At 49.0% G+C, this 19,937-nt stretch overlaps 1 protein-coding gene and 1 long non-coding RNA gene across 2 annotated transcripts in view; one reads left to right on the top strand and one right to left on the bottom strand.

Moving 5' to 3' along the window:
• Positions 1 to 189: 189 nt before the first annotated feature.
• On the top strand, positions 190 to 16,864 carry MEOX1 (mesenchyme homeobox 1). Its single transcript, XM_055407981.2, has 3 exons — positions 190 to 1,115; positions 15,149 to 15,321; positions 16,598 to 16,864. Exons 1-3 carry the CDS (start codon positions 647 to 649, stop codon positions 16,718 to 16,720), a joined length of 765 nt encoding a protein of 254 aa, XP_055263956.1. The 5' UTR covers positions 190 to 646; the 3' UTR covers positions 16,721 to 16,864.
• LOC148774753 (uncharacterized) overlaps positions 8,326 to 19,937 on the bottom strand; it is a 33,423-nt gene continuing 21,811 nt past the window's right edge. The window contains exon 3 of the long non-coding RNA XR_016035546.1: positions 8,326 to 8,514. This is a non-coding gene — a long non-coding RNA (uncharacterized LOC148774753). The remainder of the gene's footprint in view (positions 8,515 to 19,937) is intronic.

The raw sequence follows: 19,937 nt of genomic DNA, 5'->3' as shown, positions 1-19,937 counted from the left end.
TGTGTGCTGCTCTCTTTCCTTAAAAAAAAAATTACAGACAATGTTTCTTTAAAAGACTCCATCTGCAAATCGCATTAGATGTGCATATAAGGTTTCTGATGATTAATAGTTGCCTGCTCGGGTTTTGGTTGGAGGGGATCGTGTGTGTGCTGGTTAACCCCTCCCTCTCCTCTCTCACATTTCACTTCAGAAATTTGTCACTCTCTCCCCACCGCAGGATTTAAAAGTGTGTCTCAGCAGCCCTGGACCAGCTCTTTGCAGGCATTTGCTGCGGGCTCCAGGACAAGCCCTCGTCAGCCGGTGCGTCTGGGCTGGGACAGTGAAAATGTTTAGTGTCATCGGCGACAAATACACGTATAGGGGACCCCACTAGGCAGGCTGGTGGGTCAGGGGGAACAGGAAGCCAGGAGCCAAATCCAACATAGGTGCGGGCACACGTATGTGTGGCCACCCACACGTGTGCGTACTCTGAGGAGCAACTTTCGTTTTGGTTTTTGTTTTGGTTCCTGGGGCAAATTTTCTATTGAACACTTTTGCCCTCCTGTTAAAAAAAAAAATTTTTTTTTGGTTGCATTTTTAACAATTTGAATATAAAAAGTGTAAGAATCCAACCTTTGAAAGGATTGAGGCGGGCAGCAGACAGCAGATGGATCCAGCGGCCAGCAGCTGCATGAGGGGTCCCCACCCCCCAGCCCCCGTCTGGGGCTGCCTTCGAAACCCCCACTCGGAAGGCACTGGGGCCTCAGGGCTCCCCCACTACCCGCCCACCCCATTCTCCTTCCACCAGAAACCAGACTTCCCAGCGACAGCGACAGCTGCATACCCTGACTTCTCGGCCTCCTGCCTGGCGGCCACCCCACACAGCCTGCCCCGGGAGGATCGAGGCTTCACTGAGCAGCACCCTGCCTTCCCACAGCCCCCCGACTGGCACTTCCCTGTCTCGGAGGCCCGGCGTAGGCTCAACCCAGGCCCCGCGGGGGCCTCCAAGGAGATAGGGGCCAGCAGCCCAGGCCTGGTGGACACCACGGGAGGCCCAGGCGAGGACTATGAGGTCCTTGGGAGCACTGCCAACGAGACGGAGAAGAAGTCAACCAGACGGAAAAAGGAGAATTCAGGTAAGTGGCCAAGGAACAGCTGACTGTTCCTTTACTGTGTGACCTTGAGGAAGTTGCTTGCCCTCTCTGAGCCTCGGTAGCCTGATGTGAATGGGGGAATAATATGATCTAACCTCCCCAAAGGCAGGAGACTTAAAACAGTTACCTTCGGGGGTATTTCTGCTCAGAATTCTAGGAGTCTCTGGTGATGGGGCTATGTCTGTGCCCTCACCTCTCCTGGGTCCCAGGAAGGATGTGCTGGAAAGAGAATGAAACAGGATCCACAAAGATTTGGTGGGCCGGTGGGATGGAGCCTCCGGGCACAGGTTGGCAAAGGCTAGAGGGGGCTTTTCTGAACTGGACTGCGTCTGGGTCACAGTTCTCCCCAGTATGCCCCAGCCGGTTCCAAATGACCCCGAGAGCCCCAGGGCTTACTCCCCAGGAAAGTTAGCTTACTCCCCAAGGCTTAGAGGGCTAGGACCAAGGCTGGGACCTTGAGCAGTCAAACAGAACCAGGACTCTGTGTCTCTGGGAGTCTAGAGGCAGCAAAGCAGACATAGGGCAGGGATGCGAGAGGCAAACGCTAAGGTTTGGGGCAGACTGCCCACGAGGAATGCGCTGCCCTGCTGGGCTGTGTGCATAGGCCAAGGGGCAGCACAGCCTGCTGAGGTCTGGGTGATCTCCCAAAGGCCACTCCTCAGAGGAACCCTCCTGAGGAGTCACCAATCTTGGGGAGAGTCAGAGAGGCAGGCAGCAGAGGGTAAGCGCTGGTGGAGTATCAGAGGCCAGAGGATGGAGCCGACATGCTTGTTCGGACCCCAGTTAATGTCCATCTCCTCCTGGTGGTGGGGACTGTCGTTTCCTCGTCTCCCCATGGGACCTCCCAGCTTCTCTCACCACCCATTCACCTTTTGTCTCGTTCCCCGTCTCTATCTCGACCAGAATAAGACAGTGCCCTTGCCTCCTGCACCCACTGCCCGACTATGTGCTCATAACGGCTGCCCTTAGGGTCCATTTATCTGTCTGAACCTGCAGAAGAGTTTTCATGGGGCTAATGGGGGGTAGGCAGCAAATGAGAAGACCAGCCAAAGAGAACAGTCTCTGCTTTAGTTTACAAAGCGCTTTCAAAGTAGCCCAGATTTCCCGAGCATCTTCTGTTTGCCAAGTTTTGGCAGAGGCCCCGGGGCTGCAGGGATGAATAAGGTGTTCTCGCCCCCATACAGCTCAAACTGAGAGGGAGGGGAGGCCAGCAGATGCCACTGGCAGTGGATGTGCTATGACTGAGGGGGTTCAAGGTGCTGTAAGAAACACGATAGTTCTGAGTCGCACAGGTTCGAGTTTGCCCCATCAGGTCTTCTCATGCCTCGATTCTTTACGCATGGAAAAGAAGAGACTGAAAAGCTTGAGAGGAGCGCTGCTAACATGGAGTTGAAAGAGAGTGACCCACTCATCCCAATGTACCCAGCGCTTTCCTGGTTTTAGCATTGAAAGTCCAGTGTCCCCAGGACAGTTGGTCACCCTAGAAGAAAGCTCAAACCCCAGACTTCAGACCCCAAATCCCACACCCTTCAGTAGATCTCAAACACAATCCTCATTTTGAAATATCTGGTCTCCGTGCTTGAAGAAGCCCCTCAGTGTGCTCACAGTGGATGATAAAACCACAGTCCCCGGTGGTTAAGACCCTGTGCTTCCCCTGCAGGGGGCAAGCATTCAATACCTGGTCAGGGAACTAAGATCCCAGGTGCCATGCTTCCAGACCAATAAATAAAATAATAATTTATTTGATTTAAAAACAAAGCAAAACAAAACGTAGCCCTCTTGGATGCTATGAATAGAAGGGCTTTTAAATTCTCAGTGGGTTAAACCCTGAATTATTCCTAGGCCTGGCTGGAGATTTGCCGAGAATGGGACACTTTCTGCTTCTCCTCTCCAAGGAACTCTCAGCTCCTTGGCTCTGCGCCTAGTTGAAGAGCTCGCCCCTCTACAGTGCCTGCCACTGTAACTCCTCCATCTCTGCCTACACCCACCTCGGCTGCATCCAACCACTTTCCAGGGAGCTGTGAGCCAAGGGTACTGGGAAGGTATGGACAAAGCCAAGGGCCAGGCTTAGACAAGGTCATTCCATGTTTCAGCAGGACCCAAATGCACCATCTTTCCTTTTGATGAGTGGCCCTTGGATGGTGCATCTCACGTGCCAAGCAGCTGGACACCCCAGGGCACCCTCCTCATAGGGTCAACTTCTGGTCAGGAGAGGTTCCCACCCAGGAGGGGCCCTGAGCTCTCCCTCAAGGTCCTCTCAGAAGCAGCAGTCACACAAGGCAGGGCACAGCTAGCTGACTCTCATTCATTCTCTGGGGTTCCAGACACTCTGCGGTCAGCATGGAAATCTTTATCCCCCAGTGGCTTGCATCGTCCTTTGGGATTTAATTAAAGAGGCAGAAAAGATCAGCTTTGTAAAGAACCCAAAGAAAAGCGATGGGCAGGGCTCACAACTAACTCCAGGAGTCTGGAATTCAGATCACAAGAGACAAATCCACATAGAATCACCACCCTGGGACCTCCCTGGTGGTCCAGTGCTAAGACTCCACACTCCCAAAGCAAGGGACTGGGGTTCGATCTCTGGTCAGCGAACTGGATCCTGCATGTCCCAACTAAGACCTAGCACAGCCAGAATAAATATTGAAAAACAAAACAAAGAACCCCCACCCACCCTATCAATCCTGATCCACTGGTTGGACTGTCTATTTTAAACTTTGACATCCTGTTCATCATGGACTCTTTGTAAGAATTTTGATTTTTTTTAAACATTGCGTTAAAGTATTCTTTCTCTTCATTACTATGGTTTTTGGCACCCCTTGCATGTTGTACTCAATGTGTGTGTCTCACTCCGGCCCCTGCTAGGCTATCTCCGGAAGGTTAACCAGCACTGATCAGAAGTGTGTTTTCCATCAGGCTTCACAATCAGGCAGACAGGTTGTGGGTTGGCAGTGCCACTTCCCACTGCTTGACGTTGGGAAAGTCCTTAGTTTCTTGGAGCCTCTGTCTCCCCAGCTGTAAAATGGGACTATAACAGTACCACCCTCCACATAGAGTCCCTGCGAAGGTTAAATGCTGTGATCTGTGAGATGAACCCTGTGCCTGGCCCAATAAATAGTGGCCGTGAATGGTATCAGGCCCGTCTTTACAGAACTAGTCTCCAGAACATAGAATCTGACAAATAGCCCTTTGTTTGGGGTGACAGTGGAACTGAACATTTCAAATATGCTGTCTCAGAAATTCCTGAGCCTGGGGTATAAAATGTGGAAACTTCTCAAAATCATTGTCGGTCCTGAAATCCAGTTGCCATCAATTAGGAGCCTGAAGCTCAGAGATCCACCAGAGAAGCTGGAGGAGGGAGTGAGTCGTGCCTGGTAAACGTGTCCCATGCTGGCTGGCCTGGCCAGGAAGGATCCGGTAACAGAAAGTTACTGAAAGTTCGTTTCGAAAGGAACATTCTCTGCTCCCCGGTCTCCTTCAAAGCTCTGCCAGTCCCAGCTGCTTTCCCATCACTTGCCATCACTGGAAGTGGAGCTGATTTGCTCAAGGAAATGGTCAGGAAAGCGGGGCTCCCTGGACCCCACTCTGAAACTTTCTGTTGGTTCACAGCACAAAGCTGATTTAGGAGTTGCCTGTGATGTTAACTTGTCCTAACCACTCCCACTCCAGGGGGCCAGGGAGCGTTAAAGACCCCTGCTGGCAAGGACAGCTGCCACTCCTGTTTGCCCCCCAATCTGTCATGGCTACCATGGTCGTCTTTAATTTATGGGAATGAAGGATTTCACGGTGATTTCCTGACGGGGTTCAAGGGAAGGTCGCGTGTGATCAGCCCGGCGGCAACAGGTGAATCTGATCGGCCGCCTGGGAGGGCCTCCGTGCCTGGGATCCCCGCTGCCGGCTGATGCTCTCACATAGTCATTCTGTCTTCATCAGACTTGCTTTGTCCTCCACCCCATACTCCTGAAGCTCTGACATGTGTGCCTCCCAGAGCTCCTCCTTCCCTGTTTTCTCCCCTGTAAGATATGATGTCCACCTGCCCTGCCCCTGCCCAGCTACGCACACTCTCAATTTCCCCTGAGGTTGAAAAACCCTCCATAAAGTGGCCTCTTTCCCACCCGATTTCCATCTTCAGCCTACCCTTCCCACTTCTATCTCTACTCAACAAGCCACCAAGCCAATTGAGTTGCCTTGAAAAGGCACCCTGCTTTTTCTCCCCACCACCCCAATTTGTTCAGTGCTTCTCCTGCTTCCCCTTGCCTCAAACACCCTTCTCTTCCCACACCCTTCTGCCTTATTTTAACATCCAGCTTGAAAGCCATCTGCTCCAAGGATCCTTCACTCCTTCCATCCTTCCTTCATGATTCCACTTGTCCATGGCGTCATTTCAGTGAAAGTTACAGTTTAGAAGTTTCAAATTACAGTATCACTAGAACCTGCCGCTGATTTTATAAATACAGTTTGCAACTTCATAAAGGAGCTCTCCTGAGGTCTCTTACCATCAGACATCTGATATTTGAAATCTGTTTTTTCTTTATTATGATCAAAAACACATCATGTAAGCTTGACCATCATAACCACTTTTAAGTGTGCTGTTCAGTAGCCTTAACTATATATATATATATAACTGTGCAACCGATCTCTAGAACTTTTTCATCTTATACAATGAAATTCTACATCCATTGAAAAACAGTTCCTTTTACTCTCTTCCCCGCACCACCCCCACTCCAGGTCCTGGCAACCAGCATTCTACTTTCTGTTTCTAAGAATTTGATTATATTAGATACCTCATATATGTGGAATCAAGCAGTATCTGTCTTTTCATGATAGGTTTAGTTTACTTAGCCCAATGTCCTCAAGCCTTATCTGTGTTGTAGCATATGACAGAATTTATTTATTTTTTTAAGGCTGAATAATATTCTGCTGTGTGTATATGCACATTTTCTTTATTCATTCATCTGTAATGGACACTCGGGTTGCTTCCACCTCTTGATTATTATGAATGATTCTGCAATGGACAAGGATGTGCAAATCTCTTTAAGATCCTGCTGTGAATTCTTTTGGATATATACCCAGAGGTAGAACTGTTAGATCATATGGTAACTATTTTAATCTTCTGAGGAACCACTATACTGTTTTCCCTATGGAATGCTTTTGTATGGTCACATACTTTTGGTGTCATATCCAAGAAATCATTACCAAATCCATTCTCTCCATGTTTTCTTCTAGGAGTTTTCTAGTTTTAGGCCTTTAATGTATTTTGAGTTAATTTTTATGTGTGGTGTACAGAAAAGATCCAACTTTATCTTTTTGCCTGTGGAGATCCTGTTTTCCCAGCACCGTTTGTTTAAGATTGCTCCTTCCCCATTGTGTAGCCTTGGCACCTTTGTTGAAGATCATTTGATCATTTATGCGAAGGCTTACTTCTGGGCTCTCTATTCTGTTCCATTGATGTATGTGTCTGCTCTTATGCTGGTATCACACTGTTTTGATTACTGTCACTTTGTAATGTGTTTTAAAATCAGGAAACAGGAAGCCTCCAGCTTTGTTTTTCTTTCTCAAGATTGTTTTGGCTATTCAGGGTTCTTTGAGATTTCCTATGAATTTTAGGATGATTTTTTCTATTTTTGCAAAAAAAAAAATGCCATTGGGATTTTTGTAGGGATTGCATTGAGCTTGTAGATCACTTTGCGTAGTATGGACATTTTAACAATATTGCCTTTCAAAATCCATGAACACAAGATGTCTTTCTGTTCATTTGTGTCTTTAATTTCTTTTAGCGATGTTTTATACTTTTCATTGTACAAGTCTTTTGCCTCCTTAGTTTATTCCTAAGTATTTTATTCTTTTTGATGGTATTGTAAATGGGATTATTTTCTTAATTTCCCTTTTAAATTGTTTATTGTTCATGTATAGAAACACAACTGAGTTGTGCATGTTGATTCTGTATCCTGCAACCTTGATGAATGTATTATTTCTAAAAAGCTTTCGTGGAATCTTTGGGGTTTTCCATATACAAGATTGTACTATGTACAAAGAGAGATCATTTTACTTCTTCCTTTCTGACTTAGATGTCTCTTAACTTCTTTTTCTTGTCTGATTGCTCTGGCTAGGACTTCCAGCATTATACTAGATGGAAATAGTAAGAATGGGCATCCTTGCCTAGTTCCTGATGTTAGAGAAAACTGTTTTAGTTTTTCACCACTGCATATGATATTAACTACAGGCTTTTCATATATGGCCTTTATTATGTTGAGGTAATTTCCTTCTCTTCCTGGTTTGTTGAGTGTCCAAGAATCCTTTTGTGACCTCTCTCTCCACACACGTGGAGCATGCCCTGTTGACAACTCCATTTTAGCATCAAACCACAGTTGGCTTATATCCAGAGTTATAGATGCATACAGCGGCCTTTTCCTTAAGACGGAAGTGTCTAGACGGCTGGAATGCTATCTGATTCACCTGTGCAGTATCACTAGCACCTACTGTAACATTTGTACACAGAAGCTGTGTGTCTGGCCAATAGCCTCTACTGTAATCTGGCATTCACTCCTTCATTTTCTCACTTTCTGAGAGTGGCTCCACTGCCTGGCATGGGGTTTTCACCATGTGTGCTGTGCTTCTGTGAAATGCATCAGGACTTTTATAGTCTCACTCATGAAAAAGTGTGCAGAAAGCCAGATTTCAATCATAAAACCAGTGCAGGGTCAGGGTGAGTGCTGGGGTCAGAAAGATATGTAAACATCCACATGCAGGTTGGGCTGACTCACAGAAATCCCCTACAGGGCACTGGGGTTGGGTCCAGTAAGGGGAGCTGCTATGGCTGAGCAGGAAAGGGGACCCACCATGGTCAGGCACTTAGTCGGGGTCCTGGCTGGGCAGTTAGAGGGCCCAACTGCCGCCTGAACAAGTGGCTGTGCTCGCCAGTCTAGAGGAAAGCATACCTTTTTCTAATTTGCAGAGAGGTCCCTGTGGTCTTGCATCAGCTTTGTACCCATCATGGCCTTGTTCCCTCTCTCTCCTCAGTGGTAAGCACAGCTGTAGGGAGTTAGGTGGGGGGCATCTTGCTTGCTTGGGCTGCCATAACAGATACCATAGACTGGGTAGCTTAAACAACAGACATTTATTTTCCCACAGTTCTGGAAACTGGAAGTCAAAGATCAAGATGTTGCAGGTTCGGTTTCTCCTGCGGCCCCTCTCTTTGGCTGGCAAATGGCCACCATCTTGTCGTGTCCTCACTTGGTCATTCTTCTGTGCGTGGTCATTCTCTGTGTCCTCATCTCTTCTTATGAAGACACAAGTCAGACTGGATTAGGGCTCACGCTAACAGCCTTCCTGGAGACGAGAACGGCTACCCACTCCAGTGTTCTGGCCTGGAGAACCCCATGGACTGCATAGAACATGGGGTTGCAAAGAGTCGGATACGACTGAGTGAAAGTATTTAAAGTACTGTCGTACTCTGTACTTAAAGTACAGAAAGTACTTCTGTGAAAGTACTTAACAGCCTCGTTTTAACTTCATCACCTCTTGAAAGACCCTATCTCAAAACAGTCGCATTCAGAGGTACTGAGGGTTAGAATGTCAACATATTAATTGATAGAGGGGACACGATTCAGCCCATAAACAGAGGAAACAGGGACAAGATTCTAGCAGTGGCACAAATGCTCCAGTTGTAAATCCCTTTGGCAGACCCTCAGAGCTTCCCTAGCCGGGGGTTCAGGGTCTGTTGGCCACTAGAGCTTTTCCACTCCTATAGGGTTGCTTCTGGCCACAAGGAGATCCTGCATTCTTTTTTAAATTGTTTTTTTTTTTTAATGTGGACTATTATTTAAAGTCTTAATTGAATTTGTTACAATATTGCTTCTGTTTTATGTTTTGGTCTTTTGGTCACAAAGCATGTGGGACCCTAGTGCCCCAACCAGGGATCAAACCTGCATCTCTTGCATTGGGAGGTGAAGTGTTAACCACTAGACCACCAGGGAAGTCCCAATCCTGGCATTCTTATCTTTTTCCCGCAAACAGAGAAGAAAAAGTGGAGACTGTTTTAGGAATGAGTCCCTAGAGAAACAGGGTGTTTGACAAAGAAGGAAAGGACGTGATAACAAAATCAATGGATAACCTCAGTAAGTGTCACCTGGGCCATGAGCTTGACTCTTGAGTATCACGCCCAGTGATTGCAAATCCATACCCACCTCTGAGGGGCAAGACTCGAGGCCCCTAGAGACCCCTAGAGCCAGCTTCCTCAGTGCCCACTCTGCCCACTGAATCAGACTGCCCTGGCCTCTCCCAGCTCCCATCCCCACTCCAGTCTTTTCTATTTCACACTTTCCCATCTTCCTTGAATTCAATGATGAAGGAACCGTGTGAGCAGTGGGGCCTGGGGCCTGAAGCTTACACTTCCTTTGGTGACAGCTGAGGGTGACATCTGGAACTTATCAACACAAAGCCCAGCGCTGCCTGTGCCTTCCCCAACCATCTCAGAAGCGCACTGCAGCTACCTCTTATTTCCACTGCCCCTCCCCCCTCCAATTCCCTGCTGCAATCCTCCATGGTCCCCACACCCCAGCTCTTTACTCAGCCCATTCCACTTTCCTTCAGCAGAGCCCCCCCTCACTGCCTGCCCCACCACCACCACCTGGGACTCTCAGCAAACACGACTCTAGCCCTAGGCATTCCCATCCCAGAGAACATAACCTAACTTCCCCAGGCCAGCTGCTGGGCTCCTCAAAGAATCTGGGAGCCCTACCATGTCTCCTCAGGCCCCCGTGGGAGAGGAAAAGGGTCTAGACATTGAGATGGGGCAGGGCCCAGAGAGAGAAGCTGACCAGTCCTAGGAAGCCAGAGAGGTCTGGATGCAAACGCATCTGGGGAACGGTTCCATCCAGGTCTTGTCTATTTCGAGGGCTTTGACTCCTCCCTCTGAAGCTGAAAGTATCAAAACTAATGAGCAGGGGATTTCCTCGGTGGTGCAGTAGTTAAGACTCCAGGCTTCCAATGCAGGGGGCGTGGGTTCAATCCCTGGTCAGGGAACTAAGATCCCACATGCTGCACATTGTAGTCAAATTAAAAAAAAAAAAACCAAAACACACAGCTAATGAGCGCTTTAAAGGTCTGGTCTGTAGGAAACTATAGGCACCATTTTCAGAGGATTTGCCAAGGTCTCATGTAGGGACGGAGAAGGCAATGGCACCCCACTCCAGTACTCTTGCCTGGGAAATCCTATGGATGGAGTAGCCTGGTAGGCTATAGTCCATGGGGTTGCACAGAGTCAGACACGACTGATGCGACTTAGCAGCAGCAGCACGTAGGGAAGTCCCTGGAAGGCCGACCTGGACCCAGATTCAGATTGCATCCTTGGAGTAACCACATCTCCATACTCATTGTCCTCGCAGCCAAGGGTGACCTAGCCTGGACAAGTCTCGGGGGACTTTGGGCAAGCCATTTAGTCTCTGGGTCTCAATTTCCTCATTTGTTCTATGGTCTAATGTGTACCTTACCTACCTCACAGAATAGTTAAAGAGGATCTAATAGGAAGCAGCCTAATAGCAAGGAAATAGCTTCCTTTCAAGGAAATCTGGGTTCTCAGCCCACTTCTGCCACTAACTTGCTGTATGTCTTTAGGCAAGTTTCTTACCTTAACCTGTAAGGTAAAAAGGCCACGTCAAATCATCTCTAAGTCCCCTTCTAGGTCTGCTATTCTATGATTCTGTAGTACAGAGGAAAGCCCAACAGAAGTTTATCTCTGGGGGAAAGAAACCCATTGCCAACTGTCAACTGCAATATGCTATTTGAACATGGGGCATGCGACCATCTATCTGGTCTTGGATAGAAATTTATGTTAAACAGCAGTGAGAGTTGGGGAGTAGGAATACAGGACTCCAAAAAAGGCACATTCCCCAAGGTCTGTCTGAGCCTCCCTCTAGTCCCGATAAAGCTGTCTGCTGACTTTAAGAAGGCCTGCCAAACGTGACAGCTATTTATGAAGTAATTTACCTTGGATGGTGTAAAAGCTCATGGTGGAAACCGCAATATCACACACACACATCCTGTTTGCATTTCTCTGGGCACTCTGAACCATTCCATCATGGCCCTGCTCCCTCTGAGGGTGTGCAGAGGATGGGGTGGGGCCACGTGGCTCCTCCATAGACACAGAGGCAGCCTGCTGAACACCAGCCTCCTCCCTCTGCTGTCTTGGAAGAGGCACCCTTTGGCCCTGAGGAAGAATCAGGACCAGGAGGATGTGGATCTTCATGCAGATCAATTCTAGTTACTGTGCCTGGAAGCAATAGTGACACCGATTCGAGTACTGATAAGCAAAAGTACTGGGAGAAGGGAAAACAGTCACAAGGCCAGACGTTGAAAAGGCGTCCTTCCGCACAGTTCTCGAGACATGGTACCCCGAGAAGCATCGTGTTTTACCTCTGCCTGTGCTACCTCTCCAACATCATCCCCAGGAGAACCTCTTCAGATGGTTCTTTCAAAGGAGTCTCAGTCAAAAGCCACGCACTGTGCTGTGTTAACACACATTTCCCATCTTATTTTACCTTTGAAGCAGCCTTTTGATCACAGCGGTTGCGATAGCTCACTTAATATACTTCGGGCCCTTTTATCATTTCTAACATTTCTAAAAGGTTCTTACGACTGTGGAAAGTTGATGAGGGACAAAGGTCCTCCCGGTGCCACCCTGTTTAGCCAAATGTTGCCTTGAGGTTCACATACGGGTTCAGACACTGGGTTCCCCGCTTATCCTGAGGCCCCAGTGCCCAATTCAGGATACTAAGAGATGAGAGAGGAGAGTGGATAGGGAGGAGTTACCCTGGTTGTTGCCCCCCAACCAGTCCAAGACCAGCTACAAAGGCTCGTCTCCTGATCTCCCCTCTTCTCTCTAGGAAGGATTATGTGCAGGACTCTGTTTGTGTGTGTAGAACGGGTATAACTGGGGGAGAGGTGTCCTTAGGGCACCTATACACACCTAAGCAGGCCTGGGAGAAGGGGAGGGTGGGGTGTGAGCATCAACCCAGGACAAGGCTTCTGGGAGCCCTGGAGGTGGAGATGCACAGAGCTGTCCCCAGCCAGCCAGACACAAGATGGAGAACCTGACCCCAGGGCTGATGATGGCCGCGGCTCTAGTCAGCTGGATCTGGATTCAAATCTCAGTTCCGCTGCCCCAAAGCTGCCCGGCCAAGTTCCCAGGCCTCTCTGAGGTTGCTTCCGCCTCTGTACACTGAGAAGGATTTAGCAAACATTTAGCAAGTACCTCCTATGTGCCCGGTTCAGTAGCAAGTGAGAAAAGCAGTTACATCTCTGGGGAGAGAAAGCTATTAATCAAATTATCACACAAATCCACAGAGGAAGATAAAGGGATAATAATACTGCCTACTCCTTCCAGTTTTATGTGGGGACGATTAAAGCCGGGACAGCATCTTAGCACAGGGAAGACTTTAAGAAGTGACAGCAGATGGCATCTTAAGGAACTGAAGAATCATAATACTATATATTCATTTTAGCGCTTTGAAGTTTTAAAAGCATTTTCCACCTACAGCATCTTGTCCAGGCTTCCCAATAACGCTGGGAGGTAGACTTCTGAATGAGGAGGCTTAAGCCCAGGGAGGTTAAGCGACTTCCTGAGAGGCTCCAGCAAGAAGATCCAGGATGCAAACCTCGGCCCAAGTCCTCTGGGTTTGACACACCCGCCGCTGTGAAAGGAAAGGACTGGGAAACACCGAGCCCCCAGGCAGGAGCGGATGGGAACTGCGCCAGGCTTCGCGACCTCGCCCCGCCTCCGCGGCGTGACCGTGGCCGCCCCTCCCTCCCTGGGCCACGACGGCCAAGGCTAAGGACTCCTGAGGGACCCCGGCCGGGCGGCGCGTGTCCTTCCCCTCCAGCCCCCGCTCCGCTTCCGGAGAGGTCCGGGCAGGCAGCCCCCTTCCTTCCCGGCCCCCCGGGCGCGCCCCGTGGGCGGCCCACCCGGACTCGGCACGGACAGCGGGGCAGCAGGGTTGCAGGGAGCCCAGGAATTGGGGCTGGGGGACCCCCGGGGGCGGCCCCCCTTCGCCTTCTCCACTTCCCGGCACGCCGGGGGGGGGGGGGCGGGAGGCGCCCCCATCTCAGTCCCGCGCGCCTCCCCGCGACTGAGCCGCCTCTCCCCGCCCTTCTCCCGGGCTCCCGGAGCGGGACTCGCCGACCCAAAATACAAGGGACAGGGTGGAAAGCGCTAGAAAGGACCGGCAGGCTGAAGTTCCCAACGGAACGCGGAGCGGACGAGGGGGCTCTGTATCCTGACCCCATTGGCAATCTAGAGGTTTGGCCAGCTTCCCAGTCTGTAAAACAAGGACAGTGAGCTGAAAGACTTATAATTTTTAGAGCCCTGCGTAAAACGTGCTTCCTGGAGCCCTTTCCCGGCCTCGTGGCACGCGTTGGTAGTTCATTGTGTGGGTATGTCGGTCTCCTTCCTTTATGCCTCTCCACCCACCACAGTCTCTTACCCTGCTCCGGGAGGTCACGATACAGTCCCTTCTATGTATACAGCACTTTACAGTTTGTAAAGCCCTCCTACATGTATTTCATTAGAAAAGTGTGTGAGTCAAACTGCCTGAGTGGACTCCAGCCAAGAGAACATTGTGCTTACTTCTCTGGTCTGTAAAATGGGTTCAGTCCTAGAACTCACCTGGCTGAATTACTGTGAATTTAAGTGGCTGATACACCTAAAGTGCTTGGTCCCAGCAACCCTGTTAGCAGCTGCGATTAAGCCCCTGCTATGTCTAACTCAGAGCCTCCTTCATAAATGAACTTTCCAGACTGGGCCCCTCCTGGTGTCAAAGGTAGGGGCTAGGGTAGGCCTTGGAAGCCAGGAAGAAACTTAAAGCAGCACTTCTCAATTTACATGTGCACACAACTCCTGAGGTTAGTGATAGAGTTAGTCCCTCAGTCGTGTCCCCAACTCTTTGCAACCTCATGAACCGTGGCCTGCCAGGCTCTTCTGTCCATGGCATTCTCCAGGCAAGAATACTGGAGTGGGTTGCCATGACCTTCTCCAGGGGATCTTCCCCATCCAGGGATCAAACCTGGGTCTCCCGAATTGCAGGCAGTCTTTACCATCTGAGTCACAAGAGAAGCCCTAACTCCTAAGGGGATCGTGCTAAAATGCAGATTCTGACTCAGTAGATCCGAGGATGGGAGGTGGGCAGCAGGAGATCTTGCAAGTCTGGTCAGCGCCCAGGCTCTGCTGCTACTGCCACCAGACCATCCTTTGAGAAGCCAGGTCTTAGAGCAGTGGTTTGTAACCCTGACTGTGTGTCTGAATCATCAGAAGCCTTGTTAAAACAGATCACTGGGTCCCACTCCCAGAGTTTTTCATTCAGCAGGTGTGTGTGGTGATACCCAAGGATTTGCATTCATAATGAGTTCCTAGATGGGGCTGATCTCCCGGAGGACAGAGAACCTCAGTTTTAAAGCATCTTGCCCCACAAGCTCACAGCCACTACCAGTGTCAAGTTGAGGGTGGCTCAGATGGATGGAGGAGCCTGGTAGGCTGCAGTCCGTGGGGTCGCTAAGGGTCGGACACGACTGAGCGACTTCACTTTCACTTTTCACTTTCACACATTGGAGAAGGAAATGGCAACCCACTCCAGTGTTCTTGCCTGGAGAATCCCGGGGACGGGGGAGCCTGGTGGGCTTCCGTCTGTGGGGTCACACAGAGTCGGACACGACTGAGGTGACTTAGCAGCAGCAGCAGCAGCAGGTGGTAGAGGTCATTCAGCAGCCAAGGGCAGCTTCTTGTGCTCTGGAAATCAAAAATAGTTGTTTGAGGGGCAGGGCACTTGAGGTTGGGATCCTAAATTCTTTCCATTTCTCTTAGGGTTAAGACATTAGAAGGAATGATAAAGGGACACGGTGGGATCTTTCTCAGCATCCTTTTAAAATAAGAGGGACAGGGAAAGGCTGCGCCTCTGCTTGAAGACAAAAGAAAGGGAACCAAGGTCCCTGAGGTTCATGTCTTCCTGTTTGGGGTCCTCTCTCCCCAGACAACCAGGAGAATCGAGCAAAGCCAGAGGGCGCCAGCAAGGCCCGCAAGGAGCGGACGGCCTTCACCAAGGAGCAGCTGCGGGAGCTCGAGGCTGAGTTTGCTCATCACAACTACCTGACCCGGCTCCGCAGATATGAGATCGCGGTAAACCTGGACCTCTCCGAGCGGCAGGTGCAGCATGGAGGAGCCCCTCCTGTTCTGGCCATCCTCCCTTTCCTGTGCTCTCTTATCCTGCCCCCCTTCCCTCCGCCCAATCCAGACATTCTGGTTGTACCTGACAATCACCTGCGGAGATTCTAACAAGGCCGATGTATGGAGCTCACCCCTAAAGATTGTTTTCACTGGTCTGGGGTGGAGTCCAGGCATCAGAATTCTTCAAAGGTCCCCCAGGTTGGGACTTCCCTTGTGGTCCAATGGTTAAGACTTCTGCTCCCAATGCAGGTGGCCGGGTTCAATTTCTGGTCAGGGAACTACAGGCAACTAAGATTGGTGCAGTCAAATAAATAAATATTTAAAAAAAGATAAAAAGTCCCCCAGGTGATTCTCACATGCAGCCAGGGTTGAAACCTCTGCTCTGCTTATCCCCAAACGTGAGTGTGCAGTGGAATCACCCAGGCCCTTGTTTAAAATGCAGATTTCAGGGTTCCACAGTGTGATAGTGCAGTAATAGAGTAATAGAGGGAATCTGCATTTCTAGTAGGTTCTCCAGGTGATTTGGACATGCAGTTGGTTCCTCGGCACACTCTGAGGAAAACTTCCTTGCCCTTTGTTTTGGCTTTTTCTTCAGAGCATTCCACCCATGCTTATGCTCCGATGTGGAGTAAAATATAATAATAATTGATAGCAGCTTTCAGTTGGGAAAGCGATCTGCCAGAGTGCTGGATTTAGAATCAGAGGACTTAGATTCAAATTTTGCTTCTACCACATCATAGCCCTGGGACCTCTGGATCACATCTTCTAACCTCTCTGGTCTCCAACTGGGTCATAACCCCACCCTAAAGGTTTACATGCAGGTAAATACTGAAGCTCAGATGAGAAAATGCCAGCACCAGAGCTACCTAAGCTGAAAAATGCTTTCCAAATGTGCCTAAGGGAGAGGCTGGTGATTCTGTGTTCCCAGATCCTTGGGTAATAGAAGCTTGAGGGAGGGGTGGCCACATAAGAGGGGCGGGGCTTGTGAAGGGGGTGGGGCCAATGCAAAGTGACATTTAGTACCAGTTCTGTCTGGGAGGTTTTCTTTATCTAGAGACATAAGACAGGTCTTTGAGCAGATTGATGAGTCTTCCCTTTGGTCTCAATACCTGGAGCCTTTGGAGGCATGGGGAGGGGCAAGCAGAGTTTCGAGCTGGGCTCCCTGGACCTGCAACCCAGGTACCTTGAGCATCAGTATTGGTGAGGTGGTCACACCTGGCCTGAAGTGACCGGGCTCCTCTGCTTCCTTCATCAGGTCAAAGTGTGGTTCCAGAACCGAAGGATGAAGTGGAAGCGCGTGAAGGGGGGTCAGCCCATTTCCCCCCACGGGCAGGACCCCGAGGATGGGGACTCTGCTGCCTCTCCAAGTTCAGAGTGAGATTCTCCAGGGAGAAAAAAAAAAGACTGAGGACTGAGCCCCCTACCAATGACCCCGACCCCAATCCCACCGTAACCTTCTCCCACTTTCCCAGGGCAGCCTCTCCACACTTCACAGTGATTCCTGGATGGAAAGCTACCTAGGGTTCCTGGGAGCCTTGAAGTTTCTAGAAAGTTCTGTCCAGCATTACTCTGTCTTCAGCATCCCCTTCCCCAGGGCCTTCGCCTCCCACAATTCTCATGGAGTCAATCATACAGCGCCCAGATCTGACCCAAGTGAATTAGGAGAATATCTCCAGGGACACTGTTTCTCTGGGTCTAAGCTGCCACCCACGCCTCCTTCTCACAACCTTCCTCCCACACCGGCCAGACCTCCTCCAGTTCTGGACACCTGGCCTGATGGGAGAGGAGCCTTAAGACCAGCTGGTGAGTCACAAAAGCAGATGCCCCCAAAGAAAGGCAAGGAGACACACACACACACACACCCTAGACCACCTCTCCTTTCTGGGTTTTGTTCCGAGGCTCTGGGGGATCTCAGTTGTCCCAAAACCCCAGGGAAAATCAGTGTGAGGGAGTCTGAAGGCAGAAACTTAGCTGCTACAAGTCAGAAGCCATCCATGAATCCAAATTGGCTGGGTCCGTGGGTAAGTTCATGAGCACTGGCTGGAAGCAGACAGTCAGGAAAGCAGCTTGGTATGGGTCTCTGTGGTCCCCACACAGGCCTTTCATGCTGGCTTGACTAGGTGGGTGAGAAGGGACCCAGGACAGCACCTGCTTCTTCAAAATCAATTCAGGGACATACCTGGGATTGTTGAGCTGGACCCCAAATCTCTGGAACAGTTATTCCTTTTAAATCTGTAATTTCTGGATGGCAAAACTATCCAGATGCTCACATTATTGAAGTGAGGGCTGGAGAGGGTCCCTGTGTTCTGAGGATGGAGCAGACATACTAGGGCTGCTTACTGGGTGAGGGCCTAGAAATGTGGGACCCTGGAATGGTTTCTCCAGCTGCAGGGTCTTGTGCTTTCAAAGAACTCTGGCTGCAAAAGGACCAAGAAAATATCCTACTTTCTTCATGGAATGCATCTGAGGCCCTCCGAAGTGTGCATTCCACAAATGCTGTTATGATGGGAGGAGCTGCCACATTTATGTGGGGACTGCCCACCCCCACCCCAGGACTGTTGGCCCTTGGCATCTTGAGAGAGGCCCCTGCCTGCCTCAGTGCTCTGTCCCCCAACACCAGCTGGTGTTGCAGAGGGAGGTCGGCAAGAGTTTGAGTTCTTGTATGTAGATGTAATCATTCATGTGTAAAAAAAAATACAAAAAACAAAAAACCCACCTCCCTATCTTGAAAGGACAGACTCTGTGGAAAATGATTGCCAAGTGAGATGGCTGGTTAGAGCATGTGTAATTTTTTCTAAAGTATACTTCATCTATTTTCTTTAGATTACATCAAGTTAACTGTGTAAGATCAATTCACTTAGTAAGAAAATTCTTCAAGAAATAAAATCAATAAAAAGAAAACAAAGAGCAGATTTTCCAGGTCTTTCTTCCTGGAAGAGCTAAGAACCACATGTCTGTATGTAATCCTCTGATACTCATGTGATCATCAGCCAGACAAGATCTAGAAACAACAAGAAAACAGAAATCCTCTAAGCCAAAGTATCCCTTGGTTCTTTAAAACGTAGGGGTGCAAATATAATGGATGTTTTTTTTAAAAAAGTCTTGTCTTCCTTGCAACTGTATTGTCTTCATTTCCCATTGAAAAATTTTAGCTTTCAGTTTCCCTAACCTGTGGCTTATCAAATAGACAAAGTTCCGTAAACAAAAGGTAAACTCCTTTGTTAATAAAGGAAACTTGACCATAAAACTAATCATCCCTAATTTTTAAATTCAACGTTTGGAGGTTTTTGTTTTTCAGGGTGCAACAGTATACACCAACAGTAATAAAAATGACATGAGAAAAAGTGTCCGCAATTCTGTGTCTTTTTAATTACAAGGGATTTGTCTCACCAAGATGTCAGCAATGACAAAATAGGCCTGGCTGGACAGAGCGGAGGGAGGGAGCTCGGAGGAGAGTCCTGGCCAGGATTTGGCTCTGAGGCTGTTTGGCCCCTGTGTGGGCGGTAACCAGAAATGACATCATCAGGAGCTGGCAGAAGAAAGCAGACCCACCGAAATCAAGGTGCCAAAGGGAAGGTTCAGGTTCAAAGCCAAGCAAAGCAGACACCCCAGGCATTCCAATACCCGCTGCTAACTCAATTCCTGTGGCTTCAGAGGACATCAACCTCTCTCTTGGTTTTTTTGTCTGTCTAGATTGTTCCTTCTCTGTTTCCCATGCTGACTTAATCTCCCTTTCTCAATGCTTTTGCCTGCATTCCTAGTTTAAAGATTTTTCCCTTTCTATCCACAGCCCTTTTCTCCCGCTTCTTACCTTCCCCAGATGATCCCATTTACCTACGTTTGTTTAAATTGTGGTAAAATGCCCCCAACATAAATTTTAAACCATTTTCAGGTGTACAGTTCTGTGGCATTAAGTACTTTCACACTGTTGTGCAACCATTGCCACTGTCTCCAGAGCTTTTTCATCTTTCCAACTAATCTGCTACCCATTAAACGGTAACCCCACCTTCCCTCTTCCTTCCATCCACCTACCTTTATACAGCATTTACTCTCTGTCAGACACTGTTCTTTCTATCTCCTTCTCTCTTTTTTAAATATTTGTTTATTTATTTGGCTGTGCCAGATCTTAGCTGTGGCATGTGGGATTTAGTTCCTCGATCAGGGATTAAACCCAGGCCCCCTGCATTGGGAGCTCGGAGTCTTAGCCACTGGACCATAAGGGAAGTCACTTGGGCACTGTTCTAAGTGCTTTACATGGACAAATTAAATTATTAATTAGTAAGTCTCTTAATAATCCTGAGAGGTTGTACTTCTATTCCTGTCTTACAGATAAGGTAAGCAAAACAGAGAAGTTGAGTAAGGCCCCCAAGGTTTACAGCCCATTAGTGGTCATCATAGATCATATGTGTGCTGTGCTTAGTCACTCAGTTGTGTCTGACTTTTTACAACCCTGTGGACTGTAACCCACCAGGTTCCTGTCCTTGGGGATTCTCCAGGCAAGAATACTGGAGTGGGTTACCATACTCACCTCCAGCAGATTTTCCCGACCCAGAGATCGAACCCAGGTCTCCCACATTGCAGGTGGATTCTTTACC

Source organism: Moschus berezovskii, chromosome 20 (assembly GCF_049115385.1).
Source record: "Moschus berezovskii isolate FMDL1 chromosome 20, NW_MosBer_1.0, whole genome shotgun sequence".
In the NCBI taxonomy this organism is placed as follows: domain Eukaryota; kingdom Metazoa; phylum Chordata; class Mammalia; order Artiodactyla; family Moschidae; genus Moschus; species Moschus berezovskii.
Note: the sequence above shows the minus strand (reverse complement) of the source record. Positions and strands in the feature narration are given on the sequence as shown.